At 41.2% G+C, this 20,233-nt stretch overlaps 1 protein-coding gene across 1 annotated transcript; it reads right to left on the bottom strand.

Annotated features, from left to right (window-relative positions):
• Positions 1-13,398: 13,398 nt before the first annotated feature.
• Positions 13,399-17,973, bottom strand: LOC131221702 ((3S,6E)-nerolidol synthase 1-like). Its single transcript, XM_058216998.1, has 7 exons — positions 17,721-17,973; positions 17,310-17,577; positions 16,659-17,031; positions 16,354-16,572; positions 16,088-16,226; positions 14,911-15,159; positions 13,399-13,704 (listed from the first exon to the last, which is right to left on the bottom strand). The coding sequence occupies exons 1-7, from the start codon at positions 17,907-17,909 to the stop codon at positions 13,414-13,416; spliced, it is 1,728 nt and encodes a 575-aa protein (XP_058072981.1). The 5' UTR covers positions 17,910-17,973; the 3' UTR covers positions 13,399-13,413.
• Between the last annotated feature and the right edge of the window lie 2,260 nt (positions 17,974-20,233).

A 20,233-nucleotide genomic window follows, 5' to 3' on the forward strand; every position in this document is an offset into this window, starting at 1 on the left:
TGCAGTCATCCCTCAAACGCATGACACCTTTGTTAGAAGGAATCCATTGCCCCTTGAATGATATCTTGTCTCTATCTTCTTATCACCTTTCTTTCTATCCTTTCTTATATCTTTTCATCTACATGTAATTAAAATCCAATGTTAAAATGAAAGTGGACCCCATGTAGTGGATGTCTCCTTCAAATCACAAATTGGCAGCAACACAGAATATTGTCCCATCTTCATGCACGACACAAACGATAGCTGGAAACCAAGTACTCTTGAAAGGGATGGAAATTAGAGGGTGATTCCATGCATCCAGAGGCTGGGCCTTTTCTGTGTCTCATTTTCATTCAGAACCCGCCACACACGTGGATGAGATCTAAACCATTCGTTTCATATTCCCAATAGTGAATGGGCCGTGGCCCCAAAAACTCAGTGTTTGAGCCAATCTAGCCCTTTAATTGGTGGCATATAAATCTAAACTAAGAGACCAAAATCACTAACAGCTCGTCAATCAAAAAGGCCCATTTTTTAGATGGTTAAGATAATCCTATCAAAGGTAAATTTGGTCAGTGGCTAATAATATGGATGATCCCATGTGATGCGAGGTTCAGATCATCATATGTATGTTTTAAGTGCGAGGTACACAATCTAGCTGCTCAAAAATGCAGTGTGCCACCATGGGCAGGGTAGGCCGATTTGATCATATCAGCATTCAACAGTGACTAGCTTTGTGTATCCCTGTGCAACCTTACCTTCAAGTTCGAGAGCTCATTTTCCACGTCACGTCATTCTTCCAAAAGGAACCAAACACATTCATTTCGCCAAGGTAATTCAGCAGCACGAGGCTTGTCTCAGTCAGCGATTACTACCATCTCGAATTAAACAGGTAATTTTAATTTGAGATCAATCGGCTTTAGCATTCATTTAATAAGCCTCATGATCAGAACCTAAGAATTACCTATTCCAAAACTTTAAGTGGGTCATGTGGCATGAATTGAGAGGTTTTTAGGGATAATTTTCCAGGGTGGCCACCTAAGTGTTGAACTAGTCTGATTTTTGAAGTCTTGTCTAAATAAAGGTGTACACTATTTCTAGTGAAAAAGAAGTAAGCAATAAATGTCTAGGTGCAGATGTTGATGATCTTTACGAGGAAAATGGAAACATGGAGTTTCGTCCTTCACCGGAGTGCAACTCAGCATCTGAAAAGCCAACGTTTGATGACTTTGCTGAGATTCAGTGCAACTTGGAGGATACGGAACTTGAGAATGGGAAAGCTAACATGTCATGCTGGGGACAAGCTGCAGCTGCAGAAGTGAAATCAAATGGTTGGGGTGGCTGGGATGTTGATAAACATCCCAATTCAAGCAAAAATGATATAACACCATCCAAAACAAGTGTTTGGTCTAGTTGGGATACTAATAAAATGGAAACACAGGCAACTCAACCTATCCAATCATCAGAGTTGCCTGGAACTAGTTCTTGGAATAGTATCGGAGATGCGAAAAAGAAGCACCTTACACAATCAGATCAGTCTAATGCCTGGGGTGGCTGGGGCGGTAATAGTGTGGGAGATGCGGAAAAGATGCACCAAACGCAAGTAGATCAGCCTAATGCTCACGGTGGCTAGGACAGTAACAGTATGGGAGATGCGAAAAAGCATCAGACACAGTCAGATCGGTCTAATGCATGGGGTGGTTGGAATAGTAATAAAAAGGAAACACAGGCAAGTGAATCTAAAAGACCAACAGCAGAGGAGTGTCCTGGATTTAATTCTTGGAATAGAACGGAAGTGCAAAAGAAGCAGCCCGTTCAATCTGATCAATCTACTCCCTGGGGAGGTTGGAAATCAAATGATGCAGAAAATTTTTTTTAAAAAAATAAAAAATCAGACTTTGTTACTAAAAATCCAACAACATACGAATTCAGCCAAACCCATCACAGAAACAGTACTCAAACTTTAAAATTAAAAAATAAAAATAAAAATAAAAAATCCCAAAAATAAAATCTTTTGAATTTCCAATCAGCTACACCAAAAATCAGTTTCAAATAGTAGTTGAGAAATAGCAGGTGTTTTTCCCTACAGGTTAGAGAAATGCTTTACACAGGTCCAGGTGAAACAATTTGAGAACAGGGCAATGTACAACATCATTATAGGTTCCTGAACACAGTAAATATCCTCGTGAGGCTAAACCTTTATAACAATACTACAAATGAAGCCAACTACTGCATTCATTAAAACAAAGAAAAATCATATTAAAAATTAAATGATTAAAGATGGACATCAAAAGGATTAATTTGTTGTTACCAGTCCTGTTGCATTTTGCAAAACCAAAAACCACTCCCAAGAGGACTTAGACCTTTTCGAAATGTCACTCTCTTTCCAATATGCCAGCTTCTCACAACCACTGAATTCCCACCTCAAGGAAAGAGATGATGAGTTTGCAAAAGCCCTTCCTAATGAGGTGGATCTATGTTGATTGTTCCCCTCCCATATATCAGGTTAGTCCACTTATAGATGGGCGAAAAAAGTATGAAAGAAACAGAGAGATTAAATGTACAACAGTGATACACGTTATTGGTTGGAGCATTTCTTCAAACAACTAACCGCGGATATGGCTGCCGCTGCTTGATAATCGAAAGGGGAAGAGAGAGAGAGAGAGAGAGAGAGAGAGAGAGAGAGAGAGAGAGAGAGAGAGAGAGAGATGAAGGGAGAGAGATCGAGAGAGAATACCTTCGATTTTCTCTTCTTTCAAGAGAGGCCGGAGTGGAGGGACGTTGGAGAGAGAGAGACTTTCGGGATTTGGGGATGGGGTGCACGATTTGGGGATGGGGCGATTTGGGAGATAAGAGGGTAGAAGGGTTTTTGGGAGAGAAGAGGGAAGAATGGTTTTTGGGAGAGAAATATTGGCGCCGGCGATTTGGAGATGGGGTGATTTGGGAGAGGAGGGAAAAATGGGTTTTTGGAGAGAAAGAAGGCAGGCGCGATTTGGGGATGAAATTCAGGAGGCAAAAGACCCTTTTTAAAAAAAACAAAAAAAAATCCAGCGGTGGTGGCTCATCCGTACACGGACGACCACGTAAAAACGCCGCACATTTTGTATCTACACGGGCATTTCGTCGGGGCCGCCAGTGAGAATCCGCCGCTGATTATGATATTTCTTGTAGTGCATGGGATAAGCTTAATTCCATGCCATGTTTGTAATATAGTGGTACAATGAATAGATATACCAATCATCATTTGAAACTATTGAGAATAACATATGTGTTATATCCAAACCGTTTATCTATTTCATAACCTTATTTTATGGCATGGGTCTAAAGATGAGGCATATCCAAAACTTACGTGGCCCTAAAGAAGTTTTCAATAGTAGGTATTTCACCTACTCACCGCTGCTTGCTGTGGTAGGGTCCACTTGAGCTTTCCCACACAACATGGTGAGACCTACGCAACTTGCTAACATTGAGTGGAATTGGCATGGGACTAAATGCAATTCCATCCAATCTAATTCCAAGCTTTTCCCTTCTTCTCATAAAGTGAGTTGGAATTGGCACAGGACCAAATGCAATTCCATCCCACCTAATCCCATCTAATATCATGCGAAACGCCCCCTAGAGGGGCGGTGAAGTGTGATTTGACAATGAGTGTACTAACAAGGTAAACAAAAAATAAAAAAACATACCCTCCTTCCATTGAGAGGGATCATTTAAGGCATGAACCACGATATGACAAGAGGCACAGGAAAATCCAGTACGGTCACTTCTCAAGTAGGTTGCGTACTGCCCAATCCAACTTTTAAGGACGGGTTTGCCCAACGCGGTTTGCCCAGTGATGCTGCCACAATGCTCGGTGGGCCCCACCATGAATTATGAGTTTTATCCGCATTGTCTATCCATTTTTGGAGATTATTTTAGAGCTTGATCAAAATATGAGGTAGCTCAAAATCTAAGGTGGACCACACCACAAGAAAACATTAATGATTGATATTTATTTGACATCCAACCTATTTATAAAGTCATACAGACTTGCAAGAAGGTTAAAAACGAATATCATCAAGATCAAAAACTTTTGTGGCCCAAGAAAGTTTTAATAGTGGACCTTCATTCAACGTTGTGGAGGTTCAATCAACATTATTTTTTATGATGTGGTCCACTTGGCAGTTGGATGTAAATCATGTTTGGCCTTGTACTATAAAATGATCTAGAAAAATGGATGGACAACATGGATGAAACACACGCATCATAGTGGGGCCCATGGAGCACCAACCACTAGCCATTCTAATTGGTGACTTGCCAATCTACCTTCACTTTTAACGTATGGAACTTCTTTGGACCCACTGTGATTTATGATTTAGATCCATATTATCCATTAAATTTTTACATATCATTCTATAGCATAAGTTCAAAAATGAGGTTCATCCAAAACTCAAGTGAGCCACTTCACATAAAGAAATGAGGATTAAACCATCGACGTAGCGTTGAAACCTTATTAAAATCCACTGTGAGGTTTATTTGCCTTCTAACCTTCATAATATCACACAAACCACCCGAATGAAGGGAAAACACAACTATAAGCTTGATCAGAGCCGTCTGTGGCCCTGAGGAGTTTTCAACTGTAACCATCTAATTCCCACTGTTTCCTTTAGTGTGGAACGCTTGAGCCGTGTATCAGCCTTAATATTTGTCTCATGCCCTGAAATATTATAGAAAAAAGGATGGACGACCACACCGACAGGAGCTTAAAGCATGGAAGACTTGAGATGTCTTAAAGGTCACTTTGCATGACCGTGATGTTCCCACCGTACTCTTCAGTGAGGGTAATGGGGTTCCACATCCAAACTCCATGATTTTGTAAAAGAAAAGGTATCTACCAACGTGAAACAAACGAGCGCCGATTGCCTTTATGGAAGGGACGGGAAAATTCAATGTGATCACTTCTCATTGGTCCACGTGTCCTTGAAGACACTAGATCACGGAAGCAGATTGGCTGGTGTACCACACACTAGCCGTATAGCTGGTGTATTGGCCTCAGCAAGTTCGGCGGGTCTCATCATGAGGTATGTGTTATCCAAACTATCCATTCATTTTAAGAGCTTATATTAAGGCTTGAGACTAAAAAATAAGACATATTTAAAGATCGAAGTAACCACACTGAAAAAAGCAGTGGGGGATTGAGCATCTACCATTGAAACCCTTTTGGGGTCATGGAAGTTTTGGATCAATATAAAGTTTGTTTTTCCTCTTCGTCTAGGTCTGTTTGACCTAATGAACAGATTGGATGGAAAATAAACGTTATGGTAGGTCTTACAAAATTTTTAACGGTGAAAATAATTATCTTAGCTGCTATCTGTGGTGTGGTCCATTTTATCTTTGGATGTTGTTCGGTTTTTTAGTAATGATTTAAAATGATCTCTAAAAATGGAGGAGCTGTGTGGATATAATAAATGTCATTTTGGGGCTATGTAACTTTAATCTCCACCGTTCGTACAACTCAAGCTCGAGGAGCATCGGTGCTCCTCTTCACCCCACACGTACCTGCACCAGCTATATAGCTGGTGTGGTACACCAGCCAATCCTTCCCAGATCACGGGCGCGGATTCCCTACAAAAGCCTTTTGCAGGAAGTTCCTGCGCAAGGACTCTAGGTGGGGCCATTGCGATGTTTGTGAGAAAGCAAACCCTTCCATCCTTTTTTCGACCTCATTTTAAGACATGCTATTAAAAATGAGGAGGCTCCAAAACTCAAGTGGGCCACCGGAGATGAAACAATCGAGAGAGGAATGCCTACAGTTGAAACCAAGTGGGCCACTGGATGAAGGGACCCCGGCACTATGGGCCCTCCCTTCAATAATTTATAACGTACATCAAGTGGGTCCCATTACATATGGGCCCACCGATCAAAATCAACGGTGGAGATCCTTTCTCCACCGAAATGTAAGGTCTAGATGACCCTATTCATGCAAGAAAAATAAACATCATGATGAGGTCCATGGATAATGGCCCCATCATGGAATGATCATGGGAATCAAGGTTGACCATTGGCCTCATTTAGGGTCCAAAGTGAGATCCATACTATCGATCAGTAGGCCTCACTTGGCCCATCATAAAAATATGAAATCTAGGCCTATAGAAACACCCACCGTTCGATCTTCTTGGTCCAATGGAACATCGAGCTCCTTGTGTCCCTCTTTGATGGAAGATGATGAGAAAGGAATGGCTAGGATGATGGATCTTGGGGTTGGAAGTGGGCCACACACATGCACTTTTCTCTCTTAGGAAAGCTTGGACGTCCACCACTTTGTTGCTTGGAATTTTGTGAAGAGAGAGAGAGAGAGAGAGAGAGAGAGAGAGAGAGAGCGAGGGTGGTTATAAGAGAGGTGATAGATGTGAGTGATGGATGTGAGGTGATAGTTGTACTTGACATGTATGGGTGTGTAAGAGAGAGTAAGGAAGAGAGTTGACTTTGGGATTACTCTTATACTTGACATGAGGTGATTAATTGATTGATTGATTGAGTGATTTATTGATGGGACATGTTGTAGAGATTCTCTTGGGATTGCAAACGCGCGGTGTTTTCCTCGAACTGAATACGGATCCACATCTCTTGACTAAGGTATCAAATCGATGTGCAAGACGTGGCATTGGAACCGCGACGACGGTGCGGTCGGAATGGTATATGTCTCGGGTCGAGCCAACTCTAAAATACGGGACACGACTCAGGGTTGTGAGCAAATGCAGTCTACGCATCGTGGGTAGCCAAAATTCGACTGGAAAGATTGCGGAAGCCTCCAGAATAGTAGGGGCTAGGATACGGGCCTTACAACCCTTCTATGGCTTCTAGCGCAGCTTGTGTATATGATGGCAAAGTTGATTAGCACCTGGAAGTTCTGCATACCCACTGCTAAAGAAATCGATTGGCTAGTCTTGTTAAGAAGTGAAACAATGAGGAGATTCCTATGAAATACTCAAATATTCCTTCCCTCTTCTCCATTAGAACAGGAGGTGTGGAAACCAAGCTTAAGGCCTATCCCCACTCTCTTATCCTCCCTAAGCATTGGTTCGAGTATCGCCATAATCCAAGGGTTAGGACAACTGATAAGCCTCTTAACTGTCCTGATGGTAGGCTAGTTTCCTATGCCTTGGACGTTCCACATAATGATTTTATCCATCAGTAACACAACCTAAATTCACAGCCCTTCTGTTTAGCCTTCGCAGCCTGGAGTTCCATCGGTAACATAGCCTGAATTCACAGCCCTTCTGTTTAGCCTTCGCAGCTTGAACAAACGAGGTTCTTCCTTTTGAGGTGCTTCTCCCCTATACTCCTAGGGTTTATTTCTAAGGGCTTCCTATTAAATCTCTAGAATTCTGAAGCTAAAGCCGGATCAATTCACTTGTCTCCCTTTGAATCTAGTTTGGAGGCACCTCAGTGTCTACTGTCTCTCGATGATCTAGAACATCGAGTTACAAGGTTGGACTACAGTCTTCTAGTTGCTCTATTCGGCCAGATGTTCGACGCTCCTCCTAATCCTCAATCCTACAGTCAGATTTCACTGTCTCTGGATGTTATGGAGAGTGTGGGGGATTTTTCTCCCCTAAGGTTGGGACTAAGGGGATGTTCCAGAGAGAAACTTCACCCTTGTCCTCATTACTCTCTTGCGAGCACATAAGGGAACACCTGACAAATCAGGACTGGATTTTTTGCCGAGCCCCAATATACCTGGCTTGGAGACTACCCTCTCCCTGGCTGGTCAGGTTATTGCATCTCTAACTAAAAGATATGAAGTGTAATTTATTTCCAGCGCCCTGGGAGGGGTGGGCTCCATAGGCATTAAGACTTGAAACCTAGGGGCCCAAGTTCTGATCTCCTAACATGCTTTTGAGAAGAGTCTCTTCAACTTGAGGAACCTATATGGGAGATGCCTCTAAGTGGAGTAGAATTGGATAGTCTGACCTGATTTCCAGTTTTTTGTCGATGATGTTATCTCTGGCGGGGGGTTGTCGGTCCAGTGGATCCTAACTTCAAGCCTTTTGTTGCATAATCATGAACATCTAGAGGGCATGGCTAACTTACCTTTGAGGCATTTCGACAAACATCTTCTAGGCAGCATTCATTAACAATTGTTCCTTGTTGGAACCTTTTCTCCACCCACTTTCTGGTGCTTTCTGAGCCTTCCCATGATCTACTGATATGTACTTGATCGGGGGGGGGGGAATGGTGGTGGAGTGCCCGTCTGAGGAGCAATTTTCCATCTTAGGATAGATTGGGAAGGCTTTATCTGCTACTAGTAGTTTCAGGACTCGCTTCATATCAACTCCCGGCCGAAGTTGGACCATGATTCGAGCATATGCCTGGAATAGCCCGTATTTTCTGTTTGAATCAAAGATTACTGCTTCTATCCAGGTGTGGGTTGGGATGCCAAATAGTCAGACCCAGGTCCCCTCACCTACTTGGCCCACCTCAGGGGACACTGTCTCTAAACCCATCAGTTTCTGTAAAGAGAAGTCTTCCATGAATTCCATGTATTCAGACTTGGTTTTAAGTTTTAATGAGGAAATAGATTGGGGATAATCTGCCCACATCTATTGTTGATAACGTAAATTTAGATGACCTGATAGCTTCGATCAATCTCATGATCGATATATTGGGGCATGTAGTTATTCCCACTAGTCCAAGGTGCAGTTCCTCCAGTTTTCTCACCACTGCTTTCAGGTCAGCTATTGTTGTAATCTTTTCTTCCAAGACGTCCTCGTACCGTTTTCCCTGTCTCCTGGAAGAGACCGCTGCCGCATATGAAAAACCTTTGATCTTGTTAGGTATTAGAGGTTCTACTACACCATGGTTGTCCTTGGAAGATGTGGGAACCCTTGGTTTTGCATTCCTGATTGAAATCACCATCCCATCAGTTCTTCGACTGTTTAGGACATCCATGGCTGCCTTCGCATCCTATTCACACAAAAATAGGACAAAAGCAAACCCTCGTGGTTGTTAAGAATCAGGGCAGGATGGGATGCACACATCCAGAAATTTTCCATATCTACTGAATATACCCAGTAGGTAAATTTGGGAGCAATCGCAAGGTAGGTTCCCCACGAAGAGGCTAAAGTCGCTTTTAAATTTGTGGCTCTCCAATGCCCTATAATTGCATATTCTCTTTAGTGATCGTTATATGTGATTCAAGCTATTGTTCGCGTGTTGCCTTGGGGGGGAGGAGGGGTCCCCTAGAAGGTGACCTATCCCTCCGGCATGTCATCTCTCAACCTCTCTTGTTTGCACCGTCTTCAGCCTCTAGATATTCTTCCTAACCTTGCACTTGCATTCCTTCTCCCCAACAGTGTCAACCATAGGACGGGTCCCATCTAACCTTCATATGATCACACAAACCTTGACAGTACAAAAAAGAAAAAAAAAAAAAAAAAAAAAAAAAAAAAAAACCAAAGCCAACGATCGTATGGTGGTTTCTCCAACGGCTTTTAGCTATCGATGTCACCAATGGCTTTTTTTCATCGCCGAAGCACACAAAGCTGTCGGCAAAAACAAAGAGTAATTAAACCCTTTATTATAGGTGTTACCTTAACTTTGGGGCCTACCTTGGTGATTTGATATATATCCACATTGTCCATCCATTTTTCCAGCCCAATTTAAGTTGTGGTTCAAAAAATTAGAGAGATCCAAATCTTAGGTGGACTATGCCATAAGAAACCGTGGGGATTGAATGCTTACCATTTAAAACTTCAAGGCCCACCGTAATGCCCACAGTAATGTTTATTTGCCATCCAACCCGTTGATAAGGTCCACTAGACAGTAATGTCCATATTAATGTTTATTTGCCATCCACCATTAATAGAAAACTTCTTGTGGCCCTTAAAAGATTTTTAATGGTCATTCACCACTGTTTCAAGTGGTGGGGTCCACCTGAGATTTGAATCTACTTAATTTTTGGGGTTAAGTTCGATAATGAGCTGAAAAAATGGATGAACCGTGTGGATATAGGAAAAAGTGATAGAGGTGGGCCCCACATAGTAAGTGTAACACCCAATAAAATATTAGCCAGTTAACACCTAAGATTCTAATAAAATGTTAGCCAATAAGATTCCAATTCAATTTCCATGTCTTGAGAGAGGGAAACCGAAAACCCCTCTCCCGCCTCTGAAACCCTCATCTCTCTCTCATTCCCTCGATCTATCTTCGACACCCTAACCCTAATCCCCTCTCTCTCTCTCTCTCTCTCTCTCTCTCTCTCTCTCTCTCTCTCTCTCTCTCTCTCTCTCCTCTATACCTTGGCTCCATATTACATCCTTTCCATGCACAGTTGTTGTCACTTTCTTGCGATCGAATCCAGGACCATAATAAAATTTGAAGAATCTTCTTCCCCTCCTAAGAGAGAAGAATCATAAAAACATTCTTAAGAAAAATAGAAAAAATAATAATAAATATATATTTTTTGAACACAATTTTTTATTCTTTTCTTCTTCAAAAAAATTAGAAAAAAAAAATCTGAAGAAAAAAAAAAATCCATCTTCTTCTAAAATAACAAAGAAGGCATTTTAAAATGCCATCCACTTTTTGTCCTAATTAGATTGAACTGCTCAAAATAATAAACTTTAGGGATGGACAACCACTTTCATGGGTTTGACTAGCTTTCATTCGTTTGCACTTACGCATCAGTCATCATATTTTACTAAATGACAAAACTACTCATAGTTGGCTATAACTATTCTATTTTCCTAATATCATCCGATGGGGTTTTCCTCCTCAGTTCAGAGAAGAGGTAGTGCATCCGGTTGTAAAATGGATATCTTTCACCATGCTACTCGACTGGTCAAAGGGAGCTGCTCGACCAGTCGAGGCTCGCTCGACTCAAAGTCCATCAAGCTGTATTTTTTGGGCTTGACCAGTTGAGGGACAGGCTCGACCAGTCGAAGGGATCCTTTGACCAATTGAGGACCCGGCCCGACTAGTCGAGAGTTATGCAGATTCTGCGCGGATTTTGTACGAACTGTGTAAATTCGATGCGATTTCATAGAGGTACGGAAGGGGAGTTGCCTAAACTATAAATAGGGGTCCCTAGGGCTATTCTATGGTATGTTAAGGCTTTCAAAAGCTATTGTGCTAAGGCATTTACATGGCCAAGGTGAGAGAGAGAGAGGAAAAAAAGAGGAAGCTTGTGAAAGGGAGGATTCTGCTCGTAAAGGTGATCTACTACGCAGTTGGCGCTTTTACATCCTCGTGATCAGTGAGATCTCTCTGTTTTTCATTATTCTCTTATTGTTCATCCACTCTTGCGTGAGTGAAGAAGGTTTGATCCAAGCAATGTGTGCTTGTGATCGGTTGTAACGTTCTACTTTATAGTGAATTGTTGCTGTGAACTAGGTCCCGTGGTTTTTACCTCTTCAAGGGTTTTCCATGTAAAATCTCTTGTGTCATGTGGTTTGTGCTTTGATTTATTTCATTGCTTTATTATATTCCATAATTCTAGTGTTTTTGGGAGGTGAGATCTTAAAGTTTTTGTGCAACGCTGCCAACACATCCGACTCATGTTGATAGTGGAAAAGAGACATGATATAAAGGATCTTACCATTCAAGGAGCGCAATTTGGGTGAGACTGGGGAACTAATGGCGTGGGTGGAACCCTAACCATAGGGCCCGCTTTGTTGTATGCATTGTATATCCATGTCATACATCTCTTTTTCCAAGATCATTTTAGTATACAGTCCAAAAAATAAAGCTAATACAAGTTTCAGGAAGACCACATCACAAAGCACAGTGGTCATTGAATCTCCACCATTAAAAGCTTCCTGACGTCCACCATAATATTTATTGACCATCTAAGATATTGATAAGGTCATACAGATCTGGTTTAAAGGGAAAGGAAAATATCAGCTTGATCTAAAACTTTTGTGGCTCACAAGAGGTTTTCAATGGTCATTAACCACTTTTTCCTGCAGCGTGGTACACCTAAAACTTTTATCTTCTTCATTTTTGGCACCATGGCCTAAAATAAGCTGGAAAAACAGATGAATGGTGTGAATATATAATTCATATATAGATGGTAGGCAACCTAATTACCAAATCATATCTCTCAAATGCACCTTCCCATTTGGTTTTTGACTAACCAGCAGTACCCATGGCAAGAATCATCCAATAGTTTGGACAAAAGAAAGCCAACGAATCAAAGGCTATGATCATTCCATTAACGTGATTTTTGTACTATGACAACCACTGTGACATCTAGTTGTGTGTGTTCTTTTACATAATTTGACGAATGCCTGTGTATCATGCGCCATCTGGGCCCCATCAATTTGAAGCCATGCAGGACACTGATTTTCTGTCAAAGGCTTTCTAAGAAGTTCCTGTGCTGGGAAGTTAGGTGGGGCAGGACACTGATTTCCTGTCAAAGGCTTTCTAAGAAGTTCCTGTGCTGGGAAGTTAGGTGGGGCCATCCTGATGTTTGTGAGAAAATTACTCATCCATCCGTTTTATGAGCTCATTTTAGGAAAAGTGACCAAAAATGAGCAGGATGCAAGGCTCGAGTGGGCTACATGGGATGGAAAACTGGAAAAGAAATGCCTACCATTGAAATCTTTCTGGGCTCCGCTTTAATGTTTATATGCTATCTAAACCATTTATAAGGTCACTCCCACAGGGATGAACTGAAAACACAAAAATATTAGCCTATACAGAACTTTTGTGGCTATGCCAGTGTATCAATGGTGGACCACTATTTCCCCTTATGTGTCCAACTCGAGTCTTTGGATTCAGCTCATTTTTTATTGCTTGCTCTAAAATGGGTTAGTCCAGAAACTATCAGGGAACGGCTTTCGCACAGAATCGGCGTCCACTTTGCAGACTGAAAACTCGGTCTACTTGCGTGAAGAAAATGAATCATGCCTAACTCAGCAGTCATCAGGTGACAGATTCTACTTTGCAAACTGAAAATTCGGTCAACTCACGTGAAGAAAATGAGTACGACTGACTCAGTAGTCCTTGGGTGACAGATTCTTTTTTCTATGATTCTATCGTCTTTTTGCATACCTAAATGTCTGTGAAGCCCAGCTCTTTATTTCTATTCTGTTTTTTTTTTTTTTTTCCTGAAAGATGGTGTTTCTTGGGAATCCCATGATACCAAAGTGTATATAGTTGAACAAAAAAATCCATATACAAACAGTTGGAGAGACAAAACGAGTAAAAAAAAAAAGTGCAGTTATTTTTAGCCTAATCATTGATATAATAAGATCATCCCACCAACGAGAAGTGTAATTTTACAAGTACCCTTTTTTTTTTTTTTGCAGTAATTCAATCAAAACATGGCACAGATACACGTGTTCACCCCCAAGAAAAAAAAAAAAAACCCACATATTCGTGCATACATGTGGATACTCGTGGAGCTTGAGTGGGATAAGATATTTTCTTTTCTTCTTTGCATGGGCTTCCTTAGAGATGCATTTTTTCTTTAAGCAATGAATTAATGTGTCCTTCAAGACTTGGTAGCTGTTGATTTTGGTCATAACTGTACATAATTTGCACCATACGTGCACTGTTGAGTGAGGCTTCCTTGAAAGATGGAGAGAATGAGCTTGAGGAGATGAATTCCTTATTGAGTTTCTTCCATTCCATGGAAATCATTTGCATGACATGTTCTCGCGCAATAGATGGAGATGTGATGCCATGCTCTTTTATGATGCATTCCACGTACGAGCCATCTTTTCCTTCTTGATTCTCATCCTATAGAGAGAGAGAGAGAGAGAGAGAGAGAGAGAGAGAGAGAGAGAGGAATGGGTAAAAATTTGGTACGAGAGGCTTATAAGGACATGTATTACACTCATTTCCCACCAATGGTGTTCAATTCATCCATCATGTGCGTCCAAAAAACCCATTCAAAACAGTTGTATGGGATGTCCACTGTTGAAAACCTTATACATTTTGTGGGGACACTATTTAATATGCCATCTAATCCAGTCGTAAGTCATCCCATCAGGCTGAATTAACACCTAAAAATTTTCAATCGGTTTCAAAAGTTTGGTAGGCCACGCCACATGATTTTGGATAGTGTGACCCACCAGAATTTTGGTTGACCCGTGTTTTTTAGAGCCAAGGAGAATAAGAGGGGGAGCATATCATGGACATATTGTAATCTTACAAAAACATCAAGGTGGGACCCACACGCTAAGCTTATACCTGCACTTGGAATCAGCTGGTTCATCTACAATGTTTGTGCAGTAAGCTTATTCTACATATGATGTATGCATGACATCTACTTCATGTATCATGTAAGCCCTCTTATCTTTTCTAGGGAGGAAAAAAATCTTATCCAAAACTTAGGTGGGGCACAGCATTTAAATCATGAAAAATTCAGTAGACCAGACACTCCGAAATGTTACGGTGGGCGGCTCCTCACCAATGGTTCTCAATGGTGTGACCCACCTGTGTTTTGGATCGACCTGATGTGGGGACACGGCATGAAATTTAAAGGCACTCCTTCTGACTGTGAGCCCTAAATCACACCGGGCCACTGGCTCTCAGTAGTAGTAGAATAAGCTTATTCTGCTAGCATACAGAGGAACATGCCTCCGGAGAACTACAGTGGCCTTTATGTCACAAAAGCCAATATAGCAGCATGCGTTAGATCCTGTCCACTCATCACGTAGCAGGCACTGCAACCATGCCCTGGTCCAAAAACCGGGTCGGAGAACTTACTGTCAGATGTCCAGGCATGCACAAGGAAAATAGACAGTTAAAATTTATGTCTAATCAGCCAACTATCCATGGTCAACATACGTGCATGGCCCATCTGATGAATCAACCAAAACCATTTTGCATGCCTTATAGTCAAAGACCTAGATCTCACCGATGCACTACCATATGCCTATGTGTCACAAAGCACCTATGTAGATTTAAAATCTATGAAATGACAGCCACTAATGCTTGTACCTTGGCACTACCCAAATCGTCCCAGAGCCTTAGAATTGCTGCTGGACTGGTTATGAGTCCTGGAATACTATCCACACGTTCTGTACTCTCCTTTGTGATCCCATGGCCCAAAAGAAAAAATGCGTGGACCAAGACAATATGTACTCCTGTGCTAATCACTCCATTTCTCAAGTACTCATCGGCCTTTGGCATCTGTCCTGAGGCGAACCATTTTGCTTCTACCAGGAATGCCTTGCACAAGTCAGCCCACTGCATTGTGACGGATAGATGAAAGTTAGTTTCCAAGGCCTAGAAAACTTTGCATTTGTAAAAGAATACAGAATAGGGATGGGCTTACACAGGCTACCCTACAAGTTTGGGCCCTGCATCATTGATATTGGACTGCATCAATGACTAAAGCCTTCTTAATATATAATCAATATAAAATGCTCATTTTCATAGTCCCTGATTGGAAGGTTAGGTCCAAAGGCGACTTGGATGAATGACCATAAGATATGACAGCTTATATAATTTTAACACCTTCATAAAAGTTGAAAATGGAAGGTGAACAGCAACAAGTTAACAATTACAAGGAGGGATAAGTTTATCTCTTCCAATATCCCTTCCTTATCTTATTGAATTTGAAATTTAAAATTCATTTTTAAATTCAAATTTTAATTTGTGTAAAAATAATAATAATAAATCCCAAACGATAATTCCAAAAATTAATGGGGTAATGGATTTTGGGGGAAACTTGTGTGGTCCCATCCACTAGTGATTGTCCATAGGTGAACATCATGGGCCCGTATCTAACATAAGATCATCCAATCAAAGCAACTTAGGCAATCAAAGGTGATCCTTGGGATGGTCCAAATCACCTTCACTCTTATAATAAATATAGACCACCCATTTTCTTAGCCACCAATTGGAACATTGGTATTATTCTATCAAAGTACTTGTAATCAATATGGACCACCCATAAAAGTTGAAATGGAAAGTGACCAAACCTCCGGATTCCTAGTCACTGATGGGATGGGTAGTGTACACAAAGAACAAGTGCTAGTGAAAATATCAGTATGTTATATTCAATCACGTTTGCCCCCACACTCATAGCAGAAAAAATAAATAGTTAGAAGAATGGTAAACTATCAGCACATAAGTGGCACCTTCATGAAAGTCGTGGTATATGGTAATTTACCGTTTTTCTCAATGAATGAATGGGATTCCAACCATGTTCCTTGAGTACCAGAAAACTGATCTCATTGGTGATGTTGTAGAGGGCCATGAAGCATATCTGCATGTACCTTGGAAGCCGATCTACAGCTGAGAATTCCCACCTGTAAAAATGGTTGAATCTAATTAAGATTACAAGGAGAAAAGAAAGAAAAAAAAAAAAGCTATATAAAAAAACGAAAATACACAATTTAATTTGTTACAAGGAAGAAGAAATAGAATGTTCAGCACCTATCGATTGCCTCAGTGAAGAGGGTGAGTTCATCGAGCGTCCCATAAATATCGTAAATGTCGTCGATTATATAGATAAGTGAAATAGGTTTTGTGAGCTCGATCCTATACTTTGAGAAATGAGGATTTGAGAGGATCGCCAAGGGCCACATGTACCATTTCATCGGTTGGTCCCTCGCGAAACTTAGCTCTTGTGCCAGGCCCAGGTCTCTCCACCACCTAAAATGGTAAAGCATCAGATTAGATGGTATAGCTCATAATACAAAATACACAATTGATTCAATAAATGTTGCTTAACAGCTTACTTCGAAACCTCTCTAAGCTCCATTTGGTGCAATGATTGGACAGCGTTGAAATCCAACTTAGCAAGTTCATGTATGAATCTGGTGGACCCATTGTCTCCATGTCGATGATTGAGGTAATTTTTGGTATTGAACCTTGGCAAGCTCATGTGGATGGGATTCTGTAAGGTGTGGCCCACGAGTCCCGCAAGACCTGGTTCCATTGAGGTCATCGCAGCCTTGAGCTGTTTGCTAGTGAAATCAGAAGCTTGGTCGAGGATGTCCTCTCCTTCCATTCCGAGACATGAAGCTTCATATAAACCCAACATTCCACTTATATCTTTGCTTAACTGTGGTTTAAATCTCCCTTCACAATCTCTAAACTTGTTGAATATGTCTGTTCCATGCATGCATTAGGGTCAGCAAATTCTGTGTGGGGAGATTCTATTTGGATGTCTAATCAAATCGAATTGCAATTGTTCAAATAAATAAAGAGAAAATTACCAAAGTGGTGTTAGTCCAAGCAACATTCATAATAAGGTGCACGCGTTTGTAGCGGAATTTGAAATTTACTTTCGTATTTCCACTATAATAAATTGAACAATTGCAATTTGGTTCAATTAAGCAGTCAAACACATCGCAACATAAAAATGACAATATCAGAATGTGACCCACCTGGTGACACATAGTAACCATGTTGTCGCAACAAGCGGAAGCTAAGCGTAGTGTCATACAAGCCATTTTTGGCGTTACCAATATTGGCTCCACCAAGGTTCTTATACAGGCGACTAAGAATTTCTTCAATTTCTTGCTGGAAGTGGTAATCGATGCTGAGGCATTGTAAGACGTCGATCATCATCATACATTCTAATGGATCATATAGACCGTGGAGAATATGCCGGACTTCCTTGAGTTTCTCCATTCGTTTGACGTGAAAGTAGTCCTACATGAGTAAAACATGGTAGAACATGAATGCTAAGTTATATTTTTCTTTGAAAAAACAAGAAATTAATAATAATAATAACAACAACAACAACAACAACAAAAACAAAACAAAATCATTTGGAAGAGTAGTAAGTTTCTTGCCATGTTAGCGTCAAATGGTTTGGAAGACGGCATGGAGACCAGGTTGTGCTCCTCGGTGATGATCGGACGGTCGCCAGCGGAGACATATGGTATCATGGTTTTCTTTGTTCTAAACTCATGGCATTTGGGTTGAGTGATGGGAGCGAGGGGGGAATGGGGATATGAAAAAACTCGATGAGAGAAGGCCATGGAAATCGTTAAAAACCCTACTTTCTCAAGGACTTTTCTATAAATGGACGGAGATACTTGATTGTGTAGAGCCCTAAGCTCCTTTATATAGGGAAAATCAACCAAACGAGTGGTCCATAACAAATGGACTACTTTTTAAAAATGAATGGTGAGGAATTCTGCCTGAAAAGCATATAAAAGAAAGGCATGTCAGGTAGTCCGCGGACTATGTTAAAGTGTGGAATAATAAATATTAAGGTGGGCTCTGTGACGTTTAAGCAGTAAACATCACTATCCCACTGCTTTTTGTTTGGATTTGCTTCGCTTTAGGCTTACGTCCTAAACTAATCTAGCCAGAGGGATGAACGGTGTGGATACAACACATACATCATAGTGGTCCCACAGAACTTAGTGACGTTGCTTTAGTAGCCAAATAGCTACTGAAGCTCTCAGGAGTTAATCCCCTTCTACAAACTTAGATTTTGACTTGAGATGTCCTGAGAAGTTCCCAGGGCAATTAAATATCCAATGTACGTGTGTCTTAAATTTCACGTTGCATGACCGTGATGTTTCCACCGTGGGCCCATCAATAATAGCAAAAGGGAAATCATAAAGAAGAAAGGTTCCACCCACGTGATGAAAATGGACTGTGCCTGAAATCAAAAGTCAATGACTGGCAGATTTTCCTTTTTCTCGTGCTTCATGTGTGTGCAGAAATCGGCTCTTACCAGGGAGCACACGTGCCAATATGACCCCTTGTGTGAGTTTCATCCCTGGGGCCTTATTTGAGGACGCGGATTGGCTACTGACAGGTTGAGTAGCGAGACTGCTACTGAAGTGACGTCATCAAGTTCTGTAGGTCCCTCCATGATGTATGTTTTGTATCCACGCCGTCCATCGATCTGGATAGATCATTTTAGGTATGTTCCAGAGAATGAGTCACATCCAAGACTCCAGTGGACCACACCACAGAAAACAATGGGGAGAGTGGGGCCACCGTTAAAAATTTCTAAAGGCCACAAAAGTTTTCGATCAAGCTGATATTTGTGTTTTCCCTTCTTTAACGTCTTTGTTAACTTTTGAACAGGTTTGATTTCGAAAAAACATCACGGTGGGCCTTAGGAAGGTTTCAACGGTGGGCATAAATCTTCCTGCTGTTTTCTGTGGTGGGGTCCGCTAAACCTTTGGATCTGCCTCGTTCTTTGGCTCATGCTTTAAAATGATATCTCTAGGTGGATGGACGGCATGGATACAACACATACATCATGGTCAGGTCCACAGAACTTGGTGACGTCACTTCAGTGGCGAGGCAACCTGTCAGTATCTAATCCGCGTCCCTTATTTGATATTTTGGTTGGGTACGGTGCTAATAGGTCTCGGCTACGACTAGAGGTGGGCATGTTGGACCCAATCAGGTGGGTCCGACCCGACTCGGTATTGTTCCAAACAGAACCGACGGCCTTGATCGACCTGATCGAGTCTGTAAATCTATATCTGATCTTTTTTCAGGTCGGGCTCGAATAGTAGTGTATCCGAACAGAACCGATCCGAAAATTGGGACCGAAAGAGTCCGAACCAACTCGACCCGAGATGTAAACATCTCCTTATTTTCACAAAATTCTCTTTCCTCTGTTAAGATTTACCGCCCACTCATATTTTCAAAAAATAAAAGTTTTACCGCCTGGCCTTTTCATTCGGCACCAAAGAACCCAACTCTCTCTTTATATCTTTTTATTTATCTATATATACGTCTCTCCCTTTCTGTTGAAGGAGAAAGCAAGCTGAATGTCTTCTGGTAGATTAAATCCCTCATTTTCTACTGTTGGGTTCAGAAGCTTCATGTGATTTATTGTTGGAGGGAGGTATATATATTGAGAAATGGTGTATAGCTGTGTACGGATGAGAGAGTCGTAGCAACGTTGATTGAAGAAGGTAAGCGGATAGTGTACTGTGTAACTCAGTACCCGTAGTGTACTGAGTAAATTCTGTGGGGTCCACCGTGATTTATGTATTTTATCCACACCATTCATCTATTTTACCAGATAATTTTAAGGCTTGAGCAAAACAATGAAGTATATATGAACCTCAAATGGACCACACCACAGGAAACAGTGTGAATTGAATATCTACCGCTGAAAATTTCTTAGGGGCCACGAAAGTGTTGGATCAATCTTGTATTTTTTCCCCTTCATCCGTGTCCGTGTGATTGTATGAACAGGTTTGACGAGAAATAAATATCATTGTGGGCCCTAAAAAGGTTTCAACGGTGGAAATCATTATTCCAACTTTTTCCTTTGGTGTGGTCCATTTGATCTTTGGGTATGATTAAATTTTGGTCTCAACCG

Source organism: Magnolia sinica, chromosome 12, assembly GCF_029962835.1.
Source record: "Magnolia sinica isolate HGM2019 chromosome 12, MsV1, whole genome shotgun sequence".
NCBI lineage: Eukaryota > Viridiplantae > Streptophyta > Magnoliopsida > Magnoliales > Magnoliaceae > Magnolia > Magnolia sinica.